We start from the raw sequence: 13,286 nt of genomic DNA on the forward strand, positions 1-13,286 counted from the left end.
ATAAGAGAAACTCATCCCGTACTCGCACTAAGAGAAACTCATAAATAGTTCGTCTTCAAGTTAGAGAAACCCATCCCACCAAAAAGAAACCAGTTCCTCTTCAAGTCTCCATCCATCCGACGGTCAAAGAGACCCATTTTGAGAGACCCATCCTTCCCGTCGCCTCCCCTTCAAGCCTGCATCCCAGTTCTGGTTTGAGCCAGTTCCTAAATGACTAGGAAACCCACCCTTCCCTTCTTTTTGTTGCTTGGGTGAAGAGCGTAACAACAAAACATGTGACAGGCCTATATATTTATAGAGCTGCAGGTTGGACGAGCTCAGAAAAGATGACGCAAAACAACAAAGAGCAACATTAATAGTAACGTTCCAAACCCAAAACAGGAAAAACGTTGTATTTCCAGTGACATAGCAGGAAAACTAGTACTAAACAAACATCGTGGATGTGGAACACGGTTTTTATTCTTTTTTCTATTTTTTTTTCCTTCAATGTTAGAACTATTCTTAGAACACAGCTTGATTTCCAGCATATTTTTTGTAAATTCTAGAGAGAAAATGAAACGAAATGAACTGAACATCGGGAGTTGGAGATTTTCACTTCTGAAGATGAAATGAGGAGCAGGCAAGGGGATGTTGGGCAGGAGATAAAGTTTTGTTTGTTTGCTTTTTTTTTTTGGTGCCACTTCCGAAAGTGGCACCAACGCGGATGGAAACAAGAAGTCAACCCTCTACTTCTCGCTTCGCAAATAAATGTCAATTACAATCTTCAAAACGTAACTATGATTACTGTTGCAGTTTCGAGGAATACAAGGCAATGGTTTCCCCAAGATTACCGTTCTTCTTCCTTGTCCTTTTAAGATTCACTGCCCATGCTGTCGCGCAGCCTGACGACTTCGTCCACCACGAATGTTTAGACAAGGGCAGCTACGCCTCTAACAGTACCTACGAGGCAAATCTCAACTATCTCCTCTCCTCCCTCAACTCCAACTCTGAAATTGACTATGGCTTCTACAATTCCTCTCATGGCCAAAACTCCGACAGAGTATATGCGCTTGGACTTTGCAGAGGGGATGTTAACACAGATACCTGCCGGAGTTGCCTACATAATGCTACCTCTCTTCTCCCACAGCGTTGCCCCAATCAAAAGGAGGCAATTGGATGGTACGACGACTGTATGTTACGTTACTCGAATCGCTCCATTTTTGGCATCATGGAAACAGCTCCTTCTTCAATTAGTTTCAACCCAAATAACGTATCGGCCACTTATGTGGATCAGTACAATGATGATCTTCGGACCTTGTTTAAAAGCCTAACAAGTCAAGCTGCAGCAGGCGGTTCTCTTCGTAAGTTTGCAGCAAACAAGACAACCGTAGCAGAATCAAAACCATTGTATGCGTTTGTGCAGTGCACCCCTGATTTGTCAGAGCAACTATGCAGCGATTGCTTACTCGGGACTTTAGTTCAAAACTTTCCACAATGTTGTGATGGGAAGGAAGGTGGGAGAGTGTTCAAACCCAGCTGCAACGTCAGGTTTGAGGTCTTCAACTTTCTTTCCTCTACTCCCGACCCTTCCACGCCGTCATCTCCACTCCCACCGCCGGTATCTCCTCCTCCATCATCAAACAACACAAACACCAACACCATCACCACCACAACAGGTACCCAGGCCATTTTGATTATAACGTACGTTTTTTCCTAATCGAAAGGGTAAAGGGGAAGATTTAAGCCTACTCTCTACGCTTGAATTTGACCATAATGACACTTGTACTAGTTTAAGAACAGAGCAAACACGGCCCAGGATGCATGAATCTCATCTCATCTCTCTATCTTAAGATGGTCGAATCATAGCATCCAATTAAATTCATTTCTGAGCAATACTTTTACGGTTACTTTTACTTGCGATATCAAGAGGCAATGCTAATTCCAAACTTAACCCTCAGAGAATGCTCACAGATACATGGTTTTTGCAGGAAGGAAGAAGAACACATCTCGGACGATCATCATTATAGTTGTGCCAACTGTTGTTCTTATGCTGGTAATCATCTCCATTTGCATCTATACAAGATCGAGGAGGCCAAGGAAGAAAGTCGAAAGTAATTGTAAGAACTCTGTATTGCTATTTATGATTCAAAAGTTAGGCTGTCATCGTAATTCGGAAAGAAAACAACTTTTCCAGCATCTATTAATTAACAAATAAAGGACAAAATTTAGGAAATAATTCTATATGTGACGATATTTGCTTTTATATTACCATATGGAAGTATTTGGAAAACAGTTTGTTTTAATCACTTGTGTTGGAGAGCCCATTGACGGAGAATGAACAAATTATAATTTATGTTAAGCATCTTCAATGATGAACTTTAGCCATTCATGAAGTGCTGTCCTGTTTCTCTTGCGAAGTTGTGGATCAAATTAGAAGCATGGAATCCTTGCAGTCGACTTCGGAACCATCAGAGTTGCAACGGATAACTTTTCTGAAGCAAATAAGCTTGGAGAAGGTGGTTTTGGTGCTGTTTACAAGGTAAATAGATATATTCTTTTGGAGAAGGGTACTAACGATCACTAAAAAGATGCTAATTTTCAAGGTTTAACCCTTGTATGTTAACAGGGTATACTCTCTAACGGACAAGTTATAGCTGTGAAAAGACTGTCAAGAGAGTCGAGACAAGGAGATTTAGAATTTAGGAATGAGGTCTTGTTGGTGGCCAAACTTCAACACCGTAATTTGGTTCGCCTCTTAGGCTTCTGCATGGAAATGGAAAGTAATGAAAGGCTTTTAGTATTTGAGTTTGTGCGAAATGCAAGCCTTGATCAATTTCTTTTCGGTATGTTTGCGCTTCTGATTTCATGTCACTGTATCTTTAATATCTCTTTACTCTCTTGTTAGATTACTTTGTCGCATATTTTTCTCAAATTATTAGCCACATACTTGCTTTGATATGTAGATCCAATTAGACGTGCTCATCTTGATTGGGAAACACGTTACAAAATCATCGGAGGCATTGCTCGAGGGATGCTTTATCTTCATGAAGATTCTCGACCCGTATTATTCATCGTGATCTTAAAGCTAGCAACATCCTTCTAGATGGAAAAATGGATCCAAAAATCTCAGATCTTGGCACGGCAAGAATGTTTTTATTTGATGATCAAACACGAGAGAATGCAAGCAGAGTTGTGGGGACCCGTAAGTACTTTTGAAAGGGAAGAACTGATATGTACTTGTTTTGGTAGAAACTGCATCAATAACCTACTAATAATATTGTCGTCATTGTGCAGTGGATATATGGCTCCAGAATATAGAATACATAAACAATTTTCTGTGAAGTCTGATGTCTATAGTTTCGGAGTACTAGTGCTAGAAATAGTGAGTGGACAAGGGATCCATTCCTTTCGAAGTGGAGAGAATCTGGAGCATCTTCCAAGTTATGTAAGTAAAATCATACTTGGGTACATTTCCCTTGTCTTTTCCTCTAAGTGCACATGCTAGAGGTATTTTCTCTCTGGTATTCATTCAAATTATGTCTTGCTGGCATGGAGAAGCTGGAGCGAGGGAACTGCTTCAAATATTGTAGATTCCAGTATAAGGTCTGGCTCAACAATTGCAATAATGAGATGTATCCACATAGCATTGCTATGTGTTCAAGAAAACGCAGCAGACAGACCAACGATGGCTACGGTTGTGATGTTCAATAGCTCTAACACTCTGCCAGCTCCCTCACGACCTGCATTTTTTATGTATAGCAATATCGAATCAGACATGTCTCCTAATCAGTCCTTGCAAGCTTCAAGAAACGAGGTTTCAGTTACCGATCTAGATCCTCGCTAGTATTTGATGGAAGTAATTACACATCTTGATAAAGACAATGTAGTAGGTCTAATAATGTTAAGCCCCCGTTTAGATATAAGAAGTGTTTCATCTCATCTCATCTTATTTCATTATTACAATTTTATCAAATTTTCATGTAAAATATAATAAACAATCAAATTTTTTCAAATCTCGAAACAACAATAATATTAAAAAATAATATTTTAATAATAATTTATTCATCTTTCAACTATCATCTTATATCATCTCAACTCACTATCCAAACGGCATTTAAAAGTTTTGAATGAGGCAATGTAGTTTTTGCTTTGCTCGAGGTCTAAAGAGCTACACAACAAGAAACAGTGCACTTCCTTCCATTAAACCCTCCTCGCTCAAATAGAAGTTTGATTCTACAGTAAGATCTCATTTGGTTACAAAGATGAGATGTGATGAGATAAAAGTTGAAAGTTGTTAAAATATAATTTTTTAATATAATTTTTGTTTTAAGATTTGAAAAAGTTAAATTATTTATTATATTTTACGTGGAAGTTTGAAAATTTTCTAATAATTATATAAGATGATCTCATTTCATCTACCAAATTAAACCAGGCGTCTGTTAACTTGGATTACAGACTATAAAGATGTTTTAGAGAACCAAAGATATGATTTTATCTCACATACCAGCAATATTATAGAGAATATAAGCATTCATATTCCTATCACATCAATCATAAAAACAAATAATTGACTTGATTTTTGTCACCACTGCGATGTTACGCGAGTGTTATTCTTAAAATTTTACAAATAGTTGAATCATATAATCCATTAGAGCAGTGACATTGGTTTAGGTATTAGATTAGGCAATTTTGACTAAAGATGTCAATTTTTGCATGTTAGCTAATGTATTCAAAATCAAATCCATATAATTGGATTAGTTATCCTTCTCTCCATTACATATATAATTTCACTGTAAGAAAAATAAGTATTTGTGACCATTTTTTGTGACGAAATAACTATTTGTGACGAAAATAAACTAATTTTAGTTGAAAATAGTCATTTAGCTGGAAATAACTGGTCGTAAATAAACAATTTTATTGAATTAGAAGTTTTAATTGTTGTAGAAATGTCAAAGAGGGAGATTGTTAATGTGAAATGAGTGTGTTGGTATATGCGTGTGACAAAGCTGGTTCAAATGACTTGTAATTCTCTTGGGTGAAAGTCACATGATGAATGGTTGAAGAAAACTGAAGAAAAGTGGCATCCGCTCGACATTCACTTGTTAGTGACTTGAGCGAATGCCAAGCAAAAAGTTCGCTTGACACTTACTTGACCAGTCGCTTGAGCAAAACTCAAAAAGAGAGTTCACTTGACGCTTGCTTGAGCAAAACTCAGATAGAGCATTCGCTCGAATCTTGCTCGACTTTTTGTTTTAGCCAAAATCCAAAATGTTCACTCGACACCTTGCGTGACATTTGGTTAAAGCCTCGTACTCAATTGTTATTATAAATAGAAGTAGCTGCACTTCTACATTTAAGCAATGGAGAGCGCCTAGAGCTGAGATTTTTTGAGAGAGAGATTTATGAGCAAAGAAGGAAGATTTTTATTTGGACCGGCAGGGTCAAGAAGGGAAAAATGTTGGTATAAAATTTATACTCCACATAAAAGGAAGACAAATTCAACGCCACGGTTATTTCCACGTGATTGTTGCCTTGACTATAAAAACCTAAAATAAAATAAAAGCAAAATCCTTATTGAGTTTCATTTCACAAAAAACAGAGAAACAAAACAAACAGAGAAATCGAACCTAACCCAAGTTTTACATACGAAGTTGAACTCAAATAACCACAAACCACACGAATCATGGACCACCATAATATGTGCATGAAGCTCTAGCGAGGATAGAGCTCAGTAATTGAAGCCTCATTTTGTGATGCCTGAACAGAGCTCCCTTTCGATCTCTCATCTGACTGATCTGTAATTCCTACGCTATGCTGCCATCCAGATGACATCTCAGATTCCATGTTAGTGTGCATAAAAAATGCAGGTTGTGAAGGCAAGGGAAGAGTGGTGGAGTAGCTATTGAGCATAACAACGACTGATGCCATGGTTGGTCTGTCAGCTACATTTTCTTGAACACATAGTAATCCGATGTGGATGCATCTCATTACTTCAGTTGTTGAGCCTGGCTTCATTGTCGGATCTACAATATTTAAAGCTGCGTTCTCCCTCCAATTTTTCCATGCCTGTAAGATATAATACAAACAGATAGACAATATCAGAGAGAAGAATCTTCTATTTATTTATTAATTTGTTTTTGTGCAAAGAAAAATGCTATAGCAATTACTGGAAAATTAAGGAAAATGCACGAAGAATGATTCTTACATAGCTTAGGAGATCCTCCACATTCTCCCCACTTCGGAAGCAGTTGTTCTTTTGTCCACTCAATATCTCCAATACTAACACACCAAAACTATAGACATCGGACTTCAATGAAAATTGACCATGCATTGCATACTCTGGAGCCATATATCCACTGCATATTGACATCATTAAGGAGTTATAAGTTTTGTTTGAATAACAATAGATATCTCCATAATTATCGTCTAACCTCTCAGCTTTATCTCGATTTTGGAAACGGAATAGGCCTTAGTTAGCATGTTAACCTTATTTCTATGATGCAAATCATGTAAATATTAGCTCTCCTCAATCATGATACTTACTAGGTCCCCACAATTCTGCTCGTGTTCCCTTGCGTTTGATCTAATACAAACAATCTTGCCATGCCAAAGTCTGAAATTTTTGGATTCATATCTGCATCTAGAAGGATATTGCTGGCTTTAAGATCACGATGAATAATACGAAGTCGAGAATCTTCATGGAGATATAGAATCCCTCGAGCAACGCCTCCTATGATTTTATACCGTCTTTCCCAATCCAAATGTCCACGTTTGGTTGGATCTACATATCCAGAAAATTAGAATTAGAAATTAGTAAATGCTTCACGCAATTAAGTAAAACATGGGAGAACAAATTTCAACATAATAGTATGCATACATACAACATCATATGAAATCAGAAGTGCAAACATACCGAAAAGGAAGTGATCAAGGCTTGTATTTTCCACGAACTCATATACTAAAAGCCTTTCCTTTCTTTCCAAGCAGAAGCCTAGGAGCCTAACCAAATTACGGTGTTGAAGTTTGGCAACCAACAAGACCTCATTTTTAAATTCTGAATCTCCTTGCCCAGAATCTCTTGATAGTCTTTTCACAGCTATAACTTGTCCATCGGAGAGTTTACCCTGATAATATACAAGAGTGAAATGAACAGAACTGTTAGGAAAATGGATAATGAACTTGATTTAACTATTATTGATACCCCTATGCAGAGATTATATGTAATTACCTTGTAAACAGTACCAAAACCACCTTGTCCGAGCTTATTTGCTTCAGAAAAGTTATCTGTCGCAAGGCTAATAGTGCCAAAATCAAACTGCAATGATTCGACGCTTCTAATTTCATCCACATGACGACCTTCATTACATGAGGAACATGCCAACACTTAACAAATCAACTGAGTTCATTGTTTAATCAAGAGGAGCAACAAAATTTAAAATATACGCCTACATAGATGAACAGTACCAATACGAATAGTTCATAATTTAATCTCGAAAACATCTACTTAGATAAACAGTAAATAAACAGTAAAAACTGACATAAACAGTGTGTAAACAGTGCCAAACTCAAGTAAACAGTACATAAACAGTAAAAACTGACATATACAGTACATAAACAGTGCACAATTCGAGTACTCTATTAAACAGTAGAACTCACACATTTTTCAAATCTTAAAAATTAAAAACTATCTCATCTCGTTTCACTATTCAAATACACATTTTTTTTTACAAATTATTTCATCTCGTCTTAACTCAAAAATTTTACTATTATTCAAAATATCTTATCTCATCTGAATTGTAGATCCAAACGAGGCCTTATATATCTTTAAAATATTTTAAAATATTATAGAATTATTTTCCCTATATTAATTAATAAATGGCCGAAAAACATATGCCCATGATCGCATACGAATCTTAATTCTTCCTGCCTGCTTTACACCTACTGCAAATGGAAGCACATGATGCATATATGGACTATAGTATCCATCGACGAATCACAGACAAAGCCTAATGTTTGAAGAATAAAATAACAAAACTGAATCATGCTACTTACTTTCGACTTTCTCCCTTGGCCTCCTCACTCTTAAATACACGCAGACGGAGATGATTAGTACCACAAAAGCAACAGTTGGCACAACTATAATGATGACAGTCCGAGATGTGTTGCTCTTGCTTCCTGCAAATCATAAACCCGTTCGTCCTCAAATCTACTAAACTATTTTAAAACTTGCAACATAGACAAAGGCCCCATGTCAATAACAATCAGATCATTCCTGATAATGTTCAGTAACGAACCTATAAATTTTTTTTAGAAGAATTCTATGCATCAATTATTGTTCACTTTCATATCTCATACATCTAGTTTTTATTTTATTTTATAGGATGTGGAGTGTTTTTTATAGAATGTGAAATGTAGAGCAATAAATAGTAACTGATAAGAAGAATTATTTTTTTTATAATTATATTTAAAAATGATTATATTTTAATAAAATAATATTATTTTTATAAATTATTTCGTCAATTTTTCTTTTCTAATTTCTTCCCAACTAACATAGAAAAAACCTCAAAAGGAAACCGACTTTTTGAATTCGCCAACATATCATATTCACATCTATTAATTTCGATGGAACGTCAAAAGATTTATTAAAAAAAATATGTGATTAAAAAATGATTAATAACAGTAAAGAATCGAAGATCAAAAAGAAAGATGCCGTAGCACGCGCTCTCATCCACGGTTGATTTCTTTTTTTTCTTTTGCAACTTTTGTGTTTTGCTTTTTTTTTTTCGTTTGTCTACTTTTTAGATTTTTTGTTTTGAACAAAATTGTAATCGACAGACGGACCACGATTCTTTTCAGAAGAATCGAGGAAACAAAGACGAAAGAAACTGATTGCTAAAATGGAAAACCAATAAACAATACGATATATATTTCTTTTAATTGTTATGTTGTGATAATGATGGCGTGAGTACCTGCACTCGGAGTACTGTTGGTATTATTTGAAGATGGAGGAGGAGAAGAAACTGGTGGTGCTAGTGGGGACGAGATCGACGGCGGCAACGCCTCGGCTGTAGAGTTGTAGAATTGATAGATCTCAAACCTGAAATTACAGCTGGGTCTAATCACTCTACCTCCTTGCTTCCACTACAACATTGTGGGATTTCTCCGAAAGCGTCGCTTAAGCAGTTGTCGCATTCTCCCTCAGATAAATCAGGCGTGCACTGCACAAGTGCATATAGCGTCAGGAATTGGGGTGCGATTGTGTTATTTACTGCGTACTTACGAAGAGAACCACCTGCTGCAGCTTCATCTCTTAAGCCTTCCAACAAGGTCCTTAGAACATCATTGAACTCATCCAAATAATTGGCCGATACGTTATTCGCGTTCCACATATAGAGACGAGGATAAGTTTCCATGAGGCCATAAATAGAGCGATTTGAGTAGCGAAACATGCAGTAGTCGTACCCTAAAATTGCCTCCTTCTGAACGGGACAGAGCTGTTTAAGAACAGACGCAGCGTTGTTGAGGCAACTGCGGCAGTCCTCCGAGTTAGAATCCCCTCTACAAAGTCCGATTGCGTGTACTTCGTCAGAGTTGTTGCCATAAGAGGAATTAAAGAACCCGTAGTTAACTCTGGCGCCGGAGGAGAGGGAGGAGAGGAGGTGATTCAGATTCTTGTCATAGGTACTGTTGGAGGTGTAGTTGCCCTTGTCGTTTAAACAGAAATTATATAGCGGGTTTGTCTGAGCGACGGCTTGTGCAGTGAGTATGACAATGGCGGAGAGGAAGAACAGCCATCTTGAGGAAATTGCCATTGCCTCGTGTTCCACAAAATGGCAAGGTTAGTTTATGCCTGGTAGACTGGGAAGGCAATTATGAAGAACAGAGAACTACTTGGCTGAATTTATGTTTGTGTTGGTGTTACGTAATTAGAGCATTGAATAATTCAATGGACTCTGTTTTTGACTTTACAAACTTAGATCAGCTAAAATTTAATAGATATTTAGTTATTAGAGAATAAAATATATTTATATTAGATTAGTTAAATTTAATTTTTTTTAAATTTAAAAGTTATTGTACATACATCAACTACATATTTTATTAATTATTTTTCTCTTTTTTTTTTAACACATATTTTATCACAATTGATATATTAATTTGAGTTAGTGATATATTAATTTAATAAGAATATAATTATTAATTAATATATAATAGGTAGAATAGTAAAATATGATAAAATAAAATAAATTAATAATTAAAAAAATTAAATATTTTTAAAATTATTAGTTATTCATTATTATATAATGAATAAATGTATAATCTAATGTAGAAATTTGATATGAATAATTAAAACTAAATTTATCTTATATTATTTTATTATTATATAATAAAAAAATAATTATTCTAATATAGAGATTTTTGTGATTAGAATAATTAAAAATTAATTTTTCTTATATTTATAAAAAATATCTAGTGCTCGTATAAATTGTTCTAAAGCCTGTTGCCTGTAGAAAGATAATAGGAAGCATTATCCGATTTCTAAAGGAATGGGTCAAATGACCACCTGGTAAAAAAAAGAAAATTGACAGAGTACTGTAGTCTGTAGTCTGTAGTCAGAAGAGTAATTGCAATTAGGGTAACGTTATTCATCATATTTATTATTAATTTTTTGTTCTATAATTATTTATTATATCTCACTTTTAAATTTCTACTCTCACATAAATAAAAAAATGTTTATAGTACGATAATCAAAAGATATTGATAAAACTTCGGCATAGGTTCTCTCTTATTTTTAAATACAAAAATTTTATTTATCATCTCTTACGCCATATATCAATAAATAATTTGTTTTACTTGTTGTTTATTTTTTTTATTTATATATATTTAAATAAAAAAATAAAAATAATAAATTACATATTAATATATGATTTGGAGATAATAAATATTATTTTTCTTAAATACTCGTGTCCAGAAAAAGTAAAGACAAGAAAATGAAAGTTGCGGCACCAAAAAAAGGTTTTCTTTTAACACTTATATATTAATGAGATTTATAAACTATAATACATCAATCACTGTTTATTTTTATACTCACATTTATAATTTTTTTTATAAAATATGGAGTGTTTTTATAAGGTATGAAAATATTTTTCATAAAATTTAGAGTGTAAAATGATAAATAGTAATTTATGTGAAGAATTTTTCTATATTAAAATGGAAAAGAAAGCATGAATATTGGCTGGGGGACGTTTCCACATGCCTTGAATGAAAATCAATTTTTTATTATTTTATTTTAAATAAATAAGCAGGTTGATTGAGATAGAAGCTACGATTAAGGAAGGTGGATGATTTGATGATTAATTTCCTTTTCACGGCATTCCTTTTTCTTTTTTTTTTTGTATTTTTTTTCCCGGTCAATGCATTTCACAAATTTACTTGGGACCAAACGCGCTTTCTTTTATAGAGTAATGCTATACAATCTCTCCAACTTCTACATATCATATTTTTTTAAATTTTAATATTTTTTTTTGAGTTTATTCTTTTTAAAATAATTTAATTTTTTTATTCATTATTCATATATTAAATATTTAATAAAAGAAAAAAAAATTAAAAAATATGTGATATGTGGAGGTTGTGTAGATAGTAAGAAGTTGAGTATATTTTTTCTTTATGAAAGGGATGTATATTTTCGGACATCATCAACAATTTGAATAGTATGTGAGCTGTTACCAAGTCAACCTAATTAGATGTGTTGAAACTCTCATCACAGACAAATGGATACGGCCTATAATAGTGCTAAGCCACCTTGTTTTGTCATGTTATCTTGTGGCCACATGGCTTGTAACACATGTTCATTTTGGAGTTATGGAAGAGTCGTACCGATCATAATTTCTGGCCTAAAGAAAATAAAATAAAATTATTTTGTTTGTTAATATCCAGATGTGACTTTTCTTGTTAACAATTTCAGTGAGATCGGGTTAACAATTTCAACAGTTTTCTTTTCTTTATTATCATTGTCTTGCATCACGTCATGTATTCCTTTTGTCTTCTATTGATTTTTTCTATTCTATTCGAATGTTTAGAATACCTATATATATAAAATTGGGGACAATTATTTTTAAACATTATCCTGAATTGAGAAGTAAAAATATTAATTAAAGAGTTGATTAGTCAATTAGATGGCTGGACTAAAAAAAAAAAGGCTCGGATTCGAATATTTGAGCGACAAATGACAATTAATGCATATATATAATTCATGTCGCTGTTGCTATCCCTAGTCACATCACTATCGTGGCTAGGGGTTTAAAATTTTTTTATACCAATCATTTAAATAGAAAGCCAATTGAAGCTAAGACACATCAAATGAAAAATGAAATAAATATTTAAGATGAAGAATAAATTTTTTTTATACACTGCTAAATCCAAGTGAATTAAGTCGAAAAGGATGTCCTTTTAATGCGTTCGATGCTCCTTGTGGGTGGCTGCCACTGTAAGCTAGTGCCTATAGCTCGTCATAAGTTGCATTGACCAGCTTATTGTATTTTACATTATTTTGATCAAATACGTATGTATATACAAGAAAGTTTATCAGTTGTAATTAACTTACCAATAATGTGTGTAATTTGGATCTTTTAAATTTAGATTAAAAATTTCTCTATGATACATATTAAGGTTCCATTCGGTTGTTAGACTCAACTAAAATCAATTCAGTTATGTCTAATTTTAAGTTCAGTCTAACATCTAAACACTTAACTATTAAATTATTAAATTTATTTCAACTCAAAACCTATTTACACGTAGGACTCACAACTATTTTCAAATCAACATTTATTTACATGCTGGACTCACAATCTTTTTCAACTTCTCATAAATACATCTAAATTTATTTTAACATCCACATATTTAAACTCGTCTTAAGTAAACTCTACAAAATTTATTTTTTCATTTCAACTCACTATTATTTATAAAGAATTTAACTTAACTCAACTTAATATCCAAAAGCAAATGATACCTTGAGCAATCTGCTAAGGTTATAATAATTCGAATCGATCCATCCAAGACTCCAACGACGGTGAAAAGTCAACCAAGCGACCTCCTTGTGTTTGTCTCCCTTGTTATATCCATCAAAATTCCCCCACAAAGTTCTCCGAAAATTCAGAGAGGGTTTTTCATTTTCCAAAGAGATAAGTTAGAAAATTTAGGAGAACAGAAGTCATTGCGGCAAGTTCGGTGTTTCTGAGGATTCGTTGATTGTTCAAATTATAGGGGTTGCAATGATTTGGAATCACTTTCAGACCCAATCATACTAATAA

The 13,286-nt window shown here is 34.1% G+C and overlaps 1 protein-coding gene and 1 pseudogene across 1 annotated transcript; one reads left to right on the plus strand and one right to left on the minus strand.

Annotated features, from left to right (window-relative positions):
* The first annotated feature begins 687 nt into the window (after nucleotides 1-687).
* Nucleotides 688-3,861, plus strand: LOC121264389 (annotated as a pseudogene).
* A 1,670-nt stretch (nucleotides 3,862-5,531) lies between these two features.
* Nucleotides 5,532-9,850, minus strand: LOC121264370 (putative receptor-like protein kinase At4g00960). Its single transcript, XM_041167512.1, is given in 8 exon segments — nucleotides 5,532-6,045; nucleotides 6,185-6,335; nucleotides 6,523-6,760; nucleotides 6,893-7,103; nucleotides 7,208-7,335; nucleotides 8,032-8,154; nucleotides 8,949-9,119; nucleotides 9,122-9,850. Coding segments are annotated over 8 exon segments (2,046 nt in total). The 5' UTR covers nucleotides 9,792-9,850; the 3' UTR covers nucleotides 5,532-5,691.
* Between the last annotated feature and the right edge of the window lie 3,436 nt (nucleotides 9,851-13,286).

This window comes from Juglans microcarpa x Juglans regia, chromosome 5D, assembly GCF_004785595.1.
Source record: "Juglans microcarpa x Juglans regia isolate MS1-56 chromosome 5D, Jm3101_v1.0, whole genome shotgun sequence".
Classification (NCBI taxonomy): Eukaryota; Viridiplantae; Streptophyta; class Magnoliopsida; order Fagales; family Juglandaceae; genus Juglans; species Juglans microcarpa x Juglans regia.